Source organism: Hemiscyllium ocellatum, chromosome 11 (assembly GCF_020745735.1).
Source record: "Hemiscyllium ocellatum isolate sHemOce1 chromosome 11, sHemOce1.pat.X.cur, whole genome shotgun sequence".
NCBI lineage: Eukaryota > Metazoa > Chordata > Chondrichthyes > Orectolobiformes > Hemiscylliidae > Hemiscyllium > Hemiscyllium ocellatum.
The window spans coordinates 48536408-48552560 of record NC_083411.1 but is presented as its reverse complement, the minus strand read 5'-3'; the positions used below and the strand labels follow the sequence as shown (position 1 = coordinate 48552560).

General features: G+C 41.3%; 1 protein-coding gene across 1 annotated transcript in view; it reads right to left on the bottom strand.

Moving 5' to 3' along the window:
* Positions 1 to 13233: 13233 nt before the first annotated feature.
* LOC132820333 (sodium- and chloride-dependent neutral and basic amino acid transporter B(0+)-like) overlaps positions 13234 to 16153 on the bottom strand; it is a 46888-nt gene continuing 43968 nt past the window's right edge. Inside the window, exon 13 of the mRNA XM_060832355.1 lies at positions 13234 to 13371. Coding sequence (XP_060688338.1) covers positions 13234 to 13371 — 138 coding nt within the window. The remainder of the gene's footprint in view (positions 13372 to 16153) is intronic.

Here is a 16153-nt window from a genome sequence, read left to right as displayed (position 1 = left end):
ACATTAGAGATAACACAGAAATAGTTGACAAGAATGGCTCCAAGGATGAGTGACTTCGGTTATAAGGATAGATTGAAGAAGTTTGGATTATTCTCCGAAGGGAAAAGAAAGCTAAGAGGAGATCAGGGAAAATTGTTTCCATTCATAAAAGGAACAAGATCAGAAGCACATCGATTTAAAGTGATTGCAAAAGAAGCAAAGGTGGAGTCAGGAAAAGCTTTCTTCACTCATTGAGTATTGAAGGTTTGGAATGTACTGCCTGGAAGTGGGTGGGATTCAGTTAAGAGATTAGATGATTATTTGGAATAAAACAATGTATAAGGGTATGGGTGTACAGCAGCAGATTGGCACGAGGTAATGATACTTGTTTAAAGAGCTGGTGCATGCAAGATCTATGGACTTTGTCTCCCTGTTCTCTTTCTTAATTCAATAATAAAATGTCTGTCTACTCTTCTTATATCCAAGAACAAAAATACAGCAGACACAATCAAGTGATTTTCCTTTTGAGATAAGATTACAACAGTAATAGGATTCCTGTAGGATTTCTACTTGCTACCAACCCTGCTGTGAGTACAGCACATTAGATTGCAACTTGTGGTGGTAAGATTCTAGGTGAAAATTCCGGTTGTTCCCATGAAAATGGGATGATATTGCAATGGTATATCCACTGCAATACTACTAAAGTAGGAAGTTCATTTAAGACAACCCCCAACGTACCCCTAAGATAACATTTTAGGTAGGACATAAGCTTTGAGGTTATGAATATTTGTGGTGGCAGACAGAATACCAGTTGGGTTGCCTCTCTTCAAGCAGTGAACTAGCAGGCCTTCTGAACCCCCATTCATTGTGTGGTTCCTTAACAGAAATGGAACCAGAAGGCAGGAAATCTAATGTCCCTACTCCACAAGCTCATTGGCATGGTGGGATGGTCAAATGCTGTTGACATGTTGGAGCAGAGCCTTCGAAAATTTCAAGCAGTGTGGGCTGGAGCGAGATTGTGATGGAAAGTCTCCACCAATTTTTTGACCACTCTATCACAGATCTTGGGTAAAAAATCAAGCCTGATAAAAGCAATTTCATAATTGACCTATTCAGGAAACAAAGCTAATTGTTTGATTTACCGACTGACTTTACTTGGAACCAACATTAATTTCAAGAATCTCAAAGTGAATGCATTTTTTTTGCTACAATGAATGCATAACTGGATATTTCCTCGTGATATAATTTGCTGGCAAAAAGAGGTACAAGTTTGACTTAGCATGTGCACCATCATTGGAGATTCATCTGTGATGTATTACTGTATGTCAATATCCCAGACATAACACATGAAAATCACACTCCAAATATCACACACTTTATGCTGTGTGTTCTCATAACACATAATCAGAATGCTCACAGCTTATAAATTGAAATATGAAAATTTTAATGAAAGATCATGTTAATAGGATTGAAGATGGTACTAAAAACCCTGTTCTGATGTCAGAAAAGAGGAGATTTCTACAAGGTTTCCTTCTGGAAGACACTCAGGAGCATTTCTACTACTTCCCAGCTCAGACCAAAGTTCTTGTGTCCTGCTACAGCTGGCGGTGAACATTGGTGGGCAATTATGTACGCAACCAAAGTACAATGGTTCACTAGCATTCACACCCACAATGATGGAGGAGGCCAGAACGTTAGTGAAAAAGACAAGGCAAAACAATTTGTAACCAACTTTAATCAGAAGTACTGTGTGGATGAGTCATCTCAGCTTTGGCCTGCAGAAGGTTCTAGCATAGTAATGGCAATCCTTAGCCATCAAGATCCTTAGCAATCAAGAAATGACTGAAGGCAATGAATGCAACAAAGACAATAAGCCCTGGCAACACCCCACTGTAGTCCAGAAGACTTGTTCCTGAACTAGCCTGTGATAAGTAGTTCCAGTGCAGTTGGAAAACTGCCAACTATCCATCAATGTGGAAAATTGACCAAATGTGAAAAATCAGGAAAATTTCAATCTGGTCAATTACCTTCCTATTAGTTTCATCTCAATCATCAGTAAAGTGAAAGAAGTGTTATTTACTCAGCCTGTAGCTGCTCACTGATACATAGTTTGGGTTCACCGGGACCACTCAACTCCAGACCTCATTACAGACTTGGCCCAACTAGGTACAAAAGGACTGTATTTCAAAGGTGAAGAAAGGGTACATGTTCTTGACATCAAAGGAGAAATTGACTGAATCAAGAAACCCTAGCAAAATTGAAAGAAACTGTAAATTAGGGGGAGCTATCCATTGGTTGGAGTTAAACATAACACAAAGAAGGATGGTTGTTGGAGTCTAAGTATCTGAACACCAAGCTATCACTCTATGAGATCAGCATGTCCAACCACCTTCAATTACTTCATCAATCAGTTTGTCTTCATCACAAAATCTTAAATGGGATGTTCGTTGATAATTGTGTAATATCAATACCATTCATGACTCTTCAGGTATTGAAGCAGATCATGTCCATATGCAAGATCTGAACATATTTAAACTAGCTGAAAATGTGTTGCTGGAAAAGCGCAGCAGGTCAGGCAGCATCCAAGGAACAGGAAATTCGACGTTTCGGGCATAAGCCCTTCATCAGGAAACGTCGAATTTCCTGTTCCTTGGATGCTGCCTGACCTGCTGCACTTTTCCAGCAACACATTTTCAGCTCTGATCTCCAGCATCTGCAGACCTCACTTTCTCCTCGAACATATTTAAACTAGGCGTAGTATGTGGCTAGGTAACATTATTGACACTCCAGTACCATGCAATGGAAGTCTCCAGCAAGAGAAAGTTTAACCTACTCCCCGTAGTATCCAATGGCATCATCATCACTGAAACCCAGCCTTCATCACCTAGAAATTTAAGTGGACCAGCAATTAAAATACCATTGCTACAAGAGCTGGGCAGGGGTTGAGAATTCTGTGGTAAATAATTCCACATATCCTGTCCACTATCTACAAGGCACAAGTCAGGGCTGTAATGAAATACTCCCTACTTGTCTGGATGAACTTTGATATCATTCAAGCAACTCAATACTATCCACGTCAAAGCAAGTCACTTGATTGGTGCACCATCTCCCAGCTTAAATATTAACTCCTTCCACCATCAATGCACAGGAGTAGAGTGAGAAGTGTATCAACTACAACTTGCATTGCAGCAACTCAAAACTGATCCTGCAATGACATCTTCCAAACACACATGTCTACCAGCAACTTCCATCACCTAGATGAACAAGGACAATCCCATTTGAACACCCTCGCCAGCAAGTTCCCTCCAAATCCATACCACTTCTGACTTTAACCTATATCACCATTTCTTCACCACGGCCAGGTTAAAATCACAAATCATTTCTTATCACCCTGTGGCTATATTTACATTACAGCGATTGCAGCAGTTCAAGAAGTCAGATCACCACTACTTTCTCAAGGACAATTGGAAATGAACAATAAATATTGGTCTTGCCAGTGACACTCACATGCCGTAAAAGATTTGTTTTTGATTTAAACAGCCCCAAGGAGCAGTTTCAAAGCAATACATGAGGAACTATCTTCCAGGGATCATGCCTTGCTGTATTACATGCAGCTAATGGGGAAGGAGCGAAGGTCCCATGGTGGTAGAGGAAGAGACTACAGCAGCAAGCCAACTACAATTTCAGCCCATGTCATAAATTGACTGAAACACCAACAACAAATAATATGGATCTTTAATAGTGTTCTCAGATTCAGATGATAGATTGTGTTAATCAGTTAACTTTTTTTTAATTTAGTGTGATATCCATTGCTTTGGATTGAAGCAATGATGCAGCAATTACATTTTTACTGAATTAATTGAAATGATGGGAGAGCCAATTGTTTTCCTTAATATTTTCTGTCACATTGCTAATATATTATCTGTCAAAAATCATCAAAGAGTCACAATAATGTTTTTAGGCAAGAGTGATTCAGCTATCACAAGTGCTCTTAAAATTCTGTTATATACCATGCTCCCTAATCTCTCTTGGCAGTAAAATGATGCAGTTTTGAATGTCTTCTCTTTTTAACCAACCAGCCAATTCTCTACTGAAGATTTTATTGATGCTATCTAAATGAACTATTTATTATTGGAGGTACAATAAATACAGTACCTCCATTTAAAATCTGAGGCTTTACTTGAAAACATATCAAATTTAAACCCATAGTCTTCCATAAAGTCATGTTGGTCTGTGCTCTAGATTTTCAGAAATAGTGGGTTAATTAGTACTTTATCATTCTTCACTTTGCTCCTCCATGCATACTTTGTACTGAAGATGTTTTGCTGGAATTTGGTTTAATAAATCCTTGCAGATAATTCTCTACTCAGCCATGAAGGGAAAGTGACTCATTGTGACTAGCAGCAGTCTGAATTCTTGTTGAGTTGTTTAAGCAGTGTAACCCTGATCCAGTTTCAGAAGTGTATCCGTTCTTGCACTCATGAAATATAGTAAGCTCCTATGGATGTTGTTAACATTGTTTTTGTTTTAACATCTTCATCAAATGGTTGTTCTTCAATCCAAGGGTTGTGAATCTTAGTAATTCTCTGCTGCAGGGCATTAAGTTATCTCCATTGTTGAATAAATTTAAGACAGGCATAGACATATTTAGTCTCTTGAGAATATGGAGATATGGGAAGCAGGCAGAGAAGTGAAGTCACACTCCAAGATCAGTGATGGTTGTATTAAATAACAAAATAGGCTCAATGGCCTATAAGGTCTCCTCCTTTACATATTTCTCATGTTGTGTTAATAAAATTATGCCAATATATCCCTTCAACATTGCACATTTTACTCTAACTTCATTCCCATTTGGTGGCTTCCCTCTTCCCACAACCTTTCCGCCAACACTCCAGCTCCTGACTTATCCATCAAGATCCTCTTCAGTCCCAACTCTATTCCCAGTCTCTGTACTTATTGTTAAAATCCCTCATGTCTATTGCCAATAGTGGGGACTTTAGCTTCTTCTCACACTCGATCTGCCTCCTGTCTTGCCTCAGTCTTGCTCCCAGCCTGGCTTCTGCCTGGCTGCCAGGCTTGTCTCCCACCTTTACTCCTAACCTTACTCATGCTTTCAACCTCAGTCCCTATCTGCTCAACCTGAAAATCCAGTTCCTGTTCTCACCCTCTGTCCTTACCTTTAGTATCTCTTATGTCTATTGCCACTATCAGAGACTGGTTGCTACTATTCCATTGTGAACATGCATTGAAGTCCTGGGATCTATCTAATAGCAGAAGTAGATCAATGCAAGTAACACCTTGGACCAAATCTGATCTGATTTGTATTCTTGTTCATTCCTTTAAGCATCCAGGTAGATGTTTATTCATTAATTTTCCTCATGGACTCTTGTAATTTGCTTTTGCAGATACAATTGCCCTTAGATAGATCATCTTCCTACTGTCCCAAGATTGCAACAACAACTTGGGGAAAGAAATGGACTTGTGACATTGTTACTGAGGTCGTGGAACCAGGGGCCAGGTAATATTCTGGGGGCTTGGGTTCAAATTCCTTCTTGACAGATGCTGAAATCTGAGTTTTCATTTAAATATAAAATTGAAAGTCACTAATGATGACATGAAACCACTACTAATGCCCTTTAAGGATAGAAAAATATCACCCTTATCTGGTCTGGCCAATGTGTAAATGCAACAATGTACTTGACTCGTAACTGCCCTCAAAATAGTTTAGCAAATCACTCACTCGTATCAATTGGTAGAAAGTCTCAAATAAGAAGTGAAGCTAGATGGGCTAAGGCACCAGAAATGACAATGGCAGTCTCAGCCTTGTCAATTCTATGAAGTCTTCCTTATTTACTTCTGAGGCTAGTGTTAAAATTGGGAGAGCTGTCTCAGAGACTGGTCAAACTGATAGTCATACTCATGGCATCATGCATTGCACAAAATATCCCAAACAATGTCATCACCATCTCTGGTATGACCTGTTCCAGCAGCTGGACCAACCAACTGTCATGAAAGCAGGGACATACAGTTAGAAGGCAGTTGCCTTGGGAGATATCAACATTGATGCCGAATGCAATGAAGTAAAACGAAATCACTTTAGACATGGGCATGGACAACTCCAGCTGATTATCACATACCACACCCTCCCTTGACTCACTGCCCCCCAGCTGATGAATCAATACTTATACACATTGAACATTACCTTGAGTAAGCACTAAGGGTGGCCAAGAGCTAAAATATATAGCTGCTAGATAGGGTCTGCAAATGTTCCAATGAAGTCAATAAGAGTGAAAAACATACTCAATCCATCCACACCAAACTGCCTGCTACAGGTATCCTTGACCACGACAGTATCATTAAGAGTGACCATCCCACAGTCCATGAGGAGACAAAGTCCCATCTTCACATTGAGGATACGTTCCATCATGTTGTGTGCCATTACAATCATGTTAATTGGATATACTTTGAATGGATCTAGCAACACAAGACTGGCCATCTATGAGGTGTTGTGAGCTATATTTGCAGAGTTGTATTTCAACACAACCTGCAAACTCATGGTCCAACATTACCCTGCCTCAGCCAATTCCATCAATTAATCCTAGTTCAATGAAGAGTGCAGTTGGACATGACAGGAGCCAAAACCAAGTCATCAACCTGGTGAAGCTACAAAAGAAGACTACTTGTTTGCTAAACAGCATCAGCAGCAATTGATAGACAGAGTTAAGGAATTCCATAACCAATGAATCAGATCGATACAAAAACATAAATTGCTGCAAAAGCTCAGCAGATCTTGCAGCACCTATTGAGAGAAATCAGAGTTAATGTTTTGGGTCCAGTGACTCTTCCTCAGAACTGATGACAACTAGGAAAATGTTGGACGAGGCAGTAAGGAGTAAACAATAGGTGCGCATAGAGGCCAAAGACAGAAAAGGATAGTTGGACAGGTGAGGGAGTGTATAACAGTCAGGCTAGGAGGATGAATAGCTGGTAATGGAGACTGTTAGTGGCTAACAACACGTTATGTATAATAACAGACTATGTGATAAAAAGGCTCAGATCTAAGCGCTGCCAGCCTACCAAAACAATCCTGAATGGTGATGGCCAAATAAACAATTCACTGGAGGAAGAGATTTCATAAATAGCCCCATCCTTAATGATGGGTGGAGCCCAACACATCAATGCAGAAGACAAGATTGAGGCATTTGCCAAACCATCAGCCTGATATATCGAGTGGATGATCTATCTTGGCCTCCTCCGCAGATCTCACAGATGCTGTACTTCAGCCAATTCAGTTCACTCCACATGATATATCAAGAAATGCATTAAGGCATTGGATAGGGCAAAGGCTATGGGTTTTGAAAAGAATTTAGTAATATTACTGAAGACATAGTCAAGAATTTGCAATAGCCCGGCCATGCTGTTCCAGTACAAATGCAACACTAGCATGTGTCTGCCAACATGGAAAAGTGCCCAGATATGTCCCACACAAATAGCAGAACAAATTGAAAATGGCCAATTAAAACCTTATCAGTCTTTTCTCAATTATCAATAAAGTGCCGGAAGGTATCATCAACAATGCTATCAAGCAGTTCTCTTGCTTAGCAATAATCTAGTCACTGAAAGTTTGAGTTCCATCAGGACCACTTGGCTTTGACCTCATTACTCCCAGGAATACTCTCCCTAGGTACACCTGTAATTTTAGCCTGAACTACAACACCACTTCCCTTCCTTTCTTGTCCTCCTTTCTATCCTTCCTACAGCATCTATACCCTGGAACATTAAGCTGCCAGTCCTGCCCTTCACGGAGCTGTGTCTCTGTAATAGCTATGATATCCTATTCCCATGTTCCCAACCATGCCCAAGGTCATCAGCTTTACCTGTCAGGCCTCTTGCTTTGAAATAAATGTAGTCTCATTCATCAGACTAACCTTGTTCTCTGCCTTGCTCATGCCTGCCTTGACTATTTGAGTTGCTCCTCCTCTCAACTGTACCAGCCTTCACCTTATCTCTTTTCTCAGTGCCTCTTTGCATGCTCAAAACCTCCCACTACCCCCAACCCATCTATCCACCCAAACAAATCCTTTATGGGTCTTACACCTCCTGAGTAGCACTAGCAAATGTCCCCATCAGGATATAGGTCCCCTTCCAATTCCAGTCTAGATCAATTGCATCCATATATTTTGAAATAATCTCGGGATAAGGAATTACTCATTTTTATTAATTCATTCAGAAATGGAGTTGTGGCAGAGATCCAGTTTTAGAAAGCTAAAATAATGCCTATATTTAAAACATAGCATGTCATAGAATCATAGAGATATACAGCAAGGAAACAGACCCTTCAGTCCAACTCGTCCATGCCCAGATATCCTAACCTCATCTATCCCATTTACCATCACTTGGCCTGTATCCCTCTAAACCCTTCCTATTCAGATACCCATCCAGATGCCTTTTAAATGCTATAACTGTATCCACCTCCACCACTACCTCTGGCAGCTCATTCCATACCCACACCATCCTCCGTGTGAAAAGTTGTCCCTTAGGTCCCTTTTATATCTTTTCCCTCTCACCCTAAACCTATGCCCTCTAGTCGTGAACTCCCTCAACCCAGAGAAAAGACTTTGCCTATTTATCCTATCCATGCCCCTCGTAATTTTATAAATCTCTAGAAGGTCACCCCTCCGCCTTTGACACTCCAGGAAAAGCAGCCCCAGCCTATTCAGCCTTTCCCTATAGCTCAAACCCTCCAACCCTGGCAACATTCTTGTAAATCTTTCCTGACCCCTTTCAAGCAATGATAAATCAATCCATTTGCATCAGTGCAAGAATAAATAATGGAATCCTTAGTAGAGAAAGAAGAGCAGGACATATAGAGTAGCTATGAATAGTTGGCTTGAATGTCAAAGGGAAAAGTTTGTTTGACCAAACTTGTAGAAAGTTTTGAGGAGGTCATAGAGTAAATGGGCAGTAATGTAAGGGGTACTGATATAGAACAGAAGAAGCAACACGGCTGCTTGTGAATGGCCAGTTTTGTGCTAAGTGACCCAGCAGGGATTTGCCAGAGTGATTAACTCTTTGGGAATAAATTGGCAAGGAGGACCCTGAATGGGGAGATGGTCAGAGGGTATGATCCAATCCAATGATCCAAGGAGAGCAGGATCCAAGCTTGTGAGAATGGGGTGAGTGAGCTGTCAGAAGAGGCAGTCGGGAGAAGTATGCTGTGTGCATGTGAGTGTACACTAAATAAATGGAAAACTTGAAGATCAAAAGGTTATGGAGGAATGGGGGTGAATTAAAATTATGGTTGCTTTTCCCCTCTTGATTTGGAGACAGGTATAGTTTGAGGTAATGATTTTCCTTTTTGTCCAGTTTTGAAGTAAGCCACAACACGCTGCCCAGTTTCAATCTTGGAAATAAACCCAAAGCAAAATCTTTAAGATGGGGTTTATTAATAAACATGCAAAACATGGAGGAACAAACTCTGCTACTTCATTCACACACACAAATACAGTGAAGAAGGATAGAGAAAGAAAAATAGTTGCAAATTGAATTTCATGAAAAGTTATTACATTGGTATTAGTTCACATGACTTAGAGTCCAATTGGTCAAGAACCAAATTGGGAATCTTCATTTGGTTAATCTTACTGCAATTCTTTTTCTGAGTTGGGATACAGGTGGATGGCAATTAAGAGTGCAGTGGTATTTGGCATGCTCAGAGAATTAGTCCACCATGGCTGACTAAGTCTGCAATTTGTTTTTCTGAATAAGAGACTTTTGGGAGAGATAGAGATGGAGAGAAGGCTTTTTCACTGCTAAAGTTTGGAATTACAGTTCTTGTAAAACAGCAATTGATATCAGAAGTCAAAACTGCATATGTAAAAAGGGCTCAAACAGCCCGGTTTCAGTTGTGTGATAGGGTGGTTTCTGCTTAGCCAGTCAGATAAACTGGTAGTTTGACCGTCCACATCAAAACTGTATGGGATGAGGGATGGATTCATGGGTAGATTCATGGATGGATAGTGTCACAGATGAACAGATCGATGGATGAATTCACATACAGACAGAACAATGATGTGATGGATTTATGGGCAGATATACAGATGGAAAGATTCACAAAGGTGTGGATGGATCGCCAGCTAGATTCATGGAGGGAAACACAGATTTAAGGATGGATTCGCAGATAGGTGCATGAAATAATGTACTGATTGATTCTCAGAAAGTGGGCCAAATTTCCAAGCAGATGGACTTGGTAGACAGTTGGTTGGATTCATGATTGGATGGTCAGATTCAATGACAGGTGAATTCATAGATGTATTCATAGACGGATGGGTTCATAGACTGATTCATGGATTGCTGGAATAATTATGGAGGGACTGCAACAAAGACTGCAACTAGACTATTCCTGGGATGACAGGACTGATATATGAAGAGAAAGTGGATTGATTAGGACTATATTCACCATCGTTTAGAAGGCTGAGTGGATATCTGATAGAAACCTATAAAATGCTAACAGGATTAGACAGGGTAAATTCAGGAAGGATGTTCCCAATGACCAAGAAATCCAGAACCAGGGCTCACAATCTGAGAATACAGACGAGGTCATTTAGGAATTAGATGAAGAGAAACTTCTTCACTCAGAGAGTGGTGAGCCTGTGGAATTCTTTGCCACTGACAGTGATTGAAATCAAACCATTCAGTGTATTCAAGAAGAAGTCAGATATAGTTCTTAGGACTAAAATGCTCAAAGGGAAAAGTAGGAAGAGGATACTGTCTGTGCCTGTGAAGTTTGCTTTCTCCAATGCATTGACATTCACTCCTAGTATCTGCTGTCTGGCCAAATCTCTACTGGTTATTCTACTGTCTTTAGGATTTTTGAACCACAGGAGCTGAAGAGAATCTGCTGACATCTTGTGGTAAGGTTGATCCTCCTGTCTTATGTTGATCTGTTTTGCTTCCAGATTTTTGCTTCTCTCACCATCTAAATGGCTTTCTTCAAAATTTTCTTTGGACCACAACAAAACTGAAAAAGACTTACCAGTAATCCATCAATAATTCTATCTCCAATGAAGGGTGATTTCAAGGCTTCATAGTCATATTTTTCCACTACTATGTAGAGATCACTAAATAAATTACTCATAGATTTCTCTGGAAGCTGAACACCTGATAAATATTGTGTTTTCAAGAATTTAATTTGTTGGACAGTGATTTTTAAAACCTTGCAGAATTTCATCAAGTGTATCTGATGCAACTTTTATGAGCAACTTGGTACATTAGATCATTGAATATAAAAGTATATTTGTTCGGTTTCTGATTAAGTATCTAGTTTGGAGGCAAAATCAATATCTTAAGAACAGTTATTGGCAAGGTGCCAATTTTATGTACTATTTGGCCCATTTCTGAAATGACATCTTGCTGACAGTACTATTACTGCTGCCTTGTCTTCCTCATATGATTATTTAGCTTCCTTTTCATTTAATGATACAAAATCTTAATGTCTCCTTATCTTAAAGGATTTGTATTTTTTTTTAGATTAGATTACTTACAGTGTGGAAACAGGCCCTTCGGCCCAACAAGTCCACACCGACCCGCCGAAGCGAAACACACCCATACCCCTACATTTGGCCCGTACCTAACACTATGGGCAATTTAGCATGGCCAATTCACCTAACCTGCACATCTTTGGATTGTGGGAGGAAACCGGAGCACCCGGAGGAAACCCACGCAGACACGGGGAGAATGTGCAAACTCCTCACAGGAGGTCACCTGAGGTGGGAATTGAACCCGGGTTTCTGGCACTGTGAGGCAGCAGTGCTAACCACTGTGCCACCGTGCCGCCTTGTATGTTGCTGTATAACAAAGCTGCTACTGTGTATAGCTGTGCAGGAGGATTTTCTCATGCTTATGTTGTCAAAATAGATGATTCACACCTTGTTTGCAAGTGTAATGAATGGGTCCCCCTTCTTTTAGATTGGATTAAATTCACTACGGTGTGGAAACAGGCCCTTCGGCCCAACAAGTCCACACTGACCCTCCAAAGAGAAACCCACCCAGACCCATTCCCCTACATTCACCCCTGACTAATGCACCTCACACTACTGGCAATTTAGCAAGGCCAATTCTCCTAACCTGCACATCTTTGGACTGTGAGAGGAAACCGGAGCACCCGGAGGAAACCCATGCAGACACAGGGAAAATGTGCAAACTCCACACAGACAGTTGCCCAAGGCAGGAATTGAACCCGGGTCCCTGGCGCCGTGAGGCAGCAATGCTAGCCACTGAACCACCGTGCTGCCCAGTAGACATTTCCCATTCTCTTCAGAGCTGCATGTGGGGTTAAAGACAATCCCAATCACTTTAATGTGTTCTACCAGATGAATCTCACTCTGTTGATTTTGTCTTGTCAAAAATTGCAATTGTCAAAAATCATCTTAAAGTTATACCTGAAGATACCTTCAAAGCTCACCGGAACCTGCACCACTGCTCATCATGTTAGAGATTGCTCATACTATCAAACCATCAAGGCAGGTTCACTGCCAACATATCCTTCCTGGCAGGGATTTGCAGGGCTCATTTTATCAAGTGTGGTCGAGGAAAAACACTTGGTCCTCCAACAAGCACAGGCCTTTGTCTTAACCAATGTGTCATTTATTACATGTTAGCAATAGGTACATATTCCAGTGATATGGTAGACATTGTCACAGAGACTGTAAAGAGGATTTCAGTGGTAGGTTTTATTAATCAAGCTACTATTCTTCCACCCAAATCAGAATGATGATATTGATATGGCCATTCTTAATGCAATCCTCAGCATTAACCCTTTCTGCACCTTCTATGACTAATATCATTTTGAATCAGATTCCGCTGCATCAAATCTTCCCTCATCCTGTAGTTAATTGGTGGGAACCCAGGCAGTGCAGACTGTAAGTGGGGGCTGTGAGAGCAGGAGCTAATGTCCACAATGTACAGAGACTGGAATCCTGTGTATTATCACCAGGACGCAGGGAGGAATATGACTGAACACTCATGATGCAGGAACTTGAATGCTCAGTAATTCTCAGCAGCCCCATCCTGCCCCAAATTGATGCCCATGTTTACAGTGGGCACAGGAAACTTCAGCAAATCTTATCCCTGGGTCTTGGCTGAGGTGCTGACTGATCAAGGGAGCACTCAATGAAGTGACACTGATTGTACTCCAGAATGGCTGTGGAATTTCAGGACCAATGTTTACCAATTGAACAGGAATTTTCCTTTGCGTTGTTACTTCTCAGGAATGACCAGAAGGTGCACACAGTTTGGGTCTTCTGTAGAGTCAGGCTTCTTCCTGTATCTTTCCCCTCTGTGTTGTTCCAAGTAGGGACCCCAATCAGGAGCTGATGTGCAAGCAGCAGATATTTTCTGTGAATGGAAATGTAAAATGTTTGATCATTTCTGTTGGATTTTCACCCACTGTTAAGTGGAAAAGAAATCTGGTTCCCAATCAGATTATTCCGACACCTGATAATTCACACTATAGCAAACAATATTTCATGACAAAGATTATACTTTCATCCAGACACTTCAATTGATCCTGTTGTGCACTGGCAGTGAGACACACTGAAAGAAATGGACTTTTCACAGACAATCAGTTTGATGCAATGACCTTAGTGCAATTCATTAAATGTTAAAGGTCAGAGACATGGTGAGATGAAGAGGTTTAGGGAGGCAATTCCAATGTTTAAGGTTAACCCTGCTGAATGCACAGTTACCAATGGGAGAGTGAGTGAAATGGTGAGTGTTGCAACAAATGTCAGAATTGTAGGAGTGCAGGTATTTTGATGGTTCATACAGTTGGAGGAGGGTACGAGAGAGAGGATTTGCTCAATGATACAGGGGTGAAAATTTTAAAAGTGTGATGTTGGATTAGCGTCTCATAGTGATCAACAAGGACAGGGCTGGCAGATGAACAAGGCCTGGTGTGGTTTAAGCCACAGTGCTATGGAGAAGCATGGATTCACTTAAGGTGGAAGACGGGAAACATGAGCACCAGTAGCCAGTCAATTAACCTACAAATTATAAAGACAATGACCAGGATTTTTCGGATAGCAAGGTTTCCTGTCCGACAACCCGAAGACTTGGTGGGGAATATATCCGTACAGGTTATGGCTGTGCCAGAGTCACTTCAAGCTGCTCAGAGCATCAAATGGTTGGATATGGGATTTTTATCCTCCATTTTGTGCATTTTCCTTGAACAAAACTGCCTGCCAATCTGACTGACCAGCAGTGCCACAGGGAGTAATGGTCACTGCTGGCACCAGAAGCAACCTCCAGAATCAAAGTGCTGGAGTTCCACAGGGGGAGCCAGTAGTGAGGTCACATGACAGGAAATGGGAGCGAAGGTCCAGGGAGAGTAGGGAGAGTAGGGAGACTCAACAGCAAGGTCAGGAATGCAATGAATATCTGGATAGGCTGGGACTTTGAGCTGGTCTCATTGATAGAGTCAGCCATCTCCTTTTCTGAGCCTTCCTGTTCTCCCCTTACCACGCAAACCCACAATTGCAGGGGAATATTAACTGATGCTCTAGGCTTTGCGTACACCTTATAATGTTGTAGGCCGGACACAAGCATGGGATGGCAAACGAGGAGACTGTATGGGCCCTCCTGCCTACTAGTGCAGGACTGTAAGAACTTGCTGTTTACAACAACCTCAAAGACCAACCTCCTAACCATTGCATTAGGGGTTTAGTATCCTGTAATGATGTCACAGAGCAGCTTTTCATTGGGAAGAGATACCACAGTGTAAGCTGAATTAAGAAACGAAAAACAGAAATTCTTGGTGAATTGGGCAAAACCCGAAAACCGAACACTGTTTACATTAGAAATACTTGCAGAGAAGCAAATGATGTAGACTGACTAGCATTAATGATAAGGGTTACAGAATAGTTTATCAAATAATCCTTTAGATGTATTGTTGAGAAAAGACACATTTTGTCAAATCCTTTTGTCCTGCATTTATTGGGACATTTTGCAAGAATCCCAACCAATTCAAGGTGAAAAGTAAATTCTGTCATCTGAAAGGAGACTATTGATTGGTTGCTAAATGAATTCTGATTGGCAGAGATGTTGCCGTGGAGAATGCACCCACTAATGCTGATTGACAATTAACTGCCAGGTTTTGATTAGAGAATGTGGAATTTCACGCCATGGAGAGGAAGAGGCTGAGGGGGATTTCACTAAAGTTCACAAAATAATGAGAGGTCTGGGCAGAGCAAACAGGAACAATTAGCTCAATCTCATTAAATCTGTGCTGTTTAGACCTTGATGTTTTGATTGGTTTGCAAAAGTAGCAAATAGAGTCATAGAGATGTACAGCACAGAAACAGACCCTTCAGTCCAATCGTCCATGCTGGTCAGATATCCCAACCTAATCTAGTCCCATTTGCCGGCATTTGGCCCATTTCCCTCAAAACCCTTCCTAATCATAGACACATCCAGATGCCTTTTAAATGTTGCAATTGTACCAGCCTCTGCCACTTCCTCTGGCAGCTCATTCAAAATACGGATTACCCTCCGCATGAAAAAGTTACCCCTTACATCCCTTTTAAATTTTTCCCCTCTCACCCTAAACCTGTGCTGTCTAGTTCTGGACTCTCCCACTCCAGGGAAAAGACCTTGTCTATTTACCCTATCCAAGCCCCTCATGATTTTATAAATCTCGAGAAGGTCACCCTTCAGCCTCCAACGCTCCAGGGAAAACAGCCCCAGCCTATTCAGCCTCTCCCTGAAACTCAATCCTCCAACCCTGGCAACATCATAGTAATTTTTTTCTGAACCCTTTCAAGTTTCACAACATCCTTCCAATAGGAGGGAAACCAGAATTGCATATGATATTCCAAAAGTGGCCTAACTAATGTCCTGGGCAGCCACAACATGGCCTCCCAACTCCTATTTCAATGCTGTGACCAATAAAGGAAAGCATTCAAGACACCTTCTTCACTATCCTATCTAATTGTGACTCCACGTCCAAGGAACTATGAACCTGTACCTCAAGGTCTCTTTGTTCAGCAAAGCACACCCCCCCCCACCCCCACTCCCCCCACGACCTTCCCAACAAGTGTACAAGTCCTGCTCTGATTTGCCTTACCAAAACATAAATGACAAAATGCACCGATCCTTGTGGCACACCATTGGTCACAGGCCT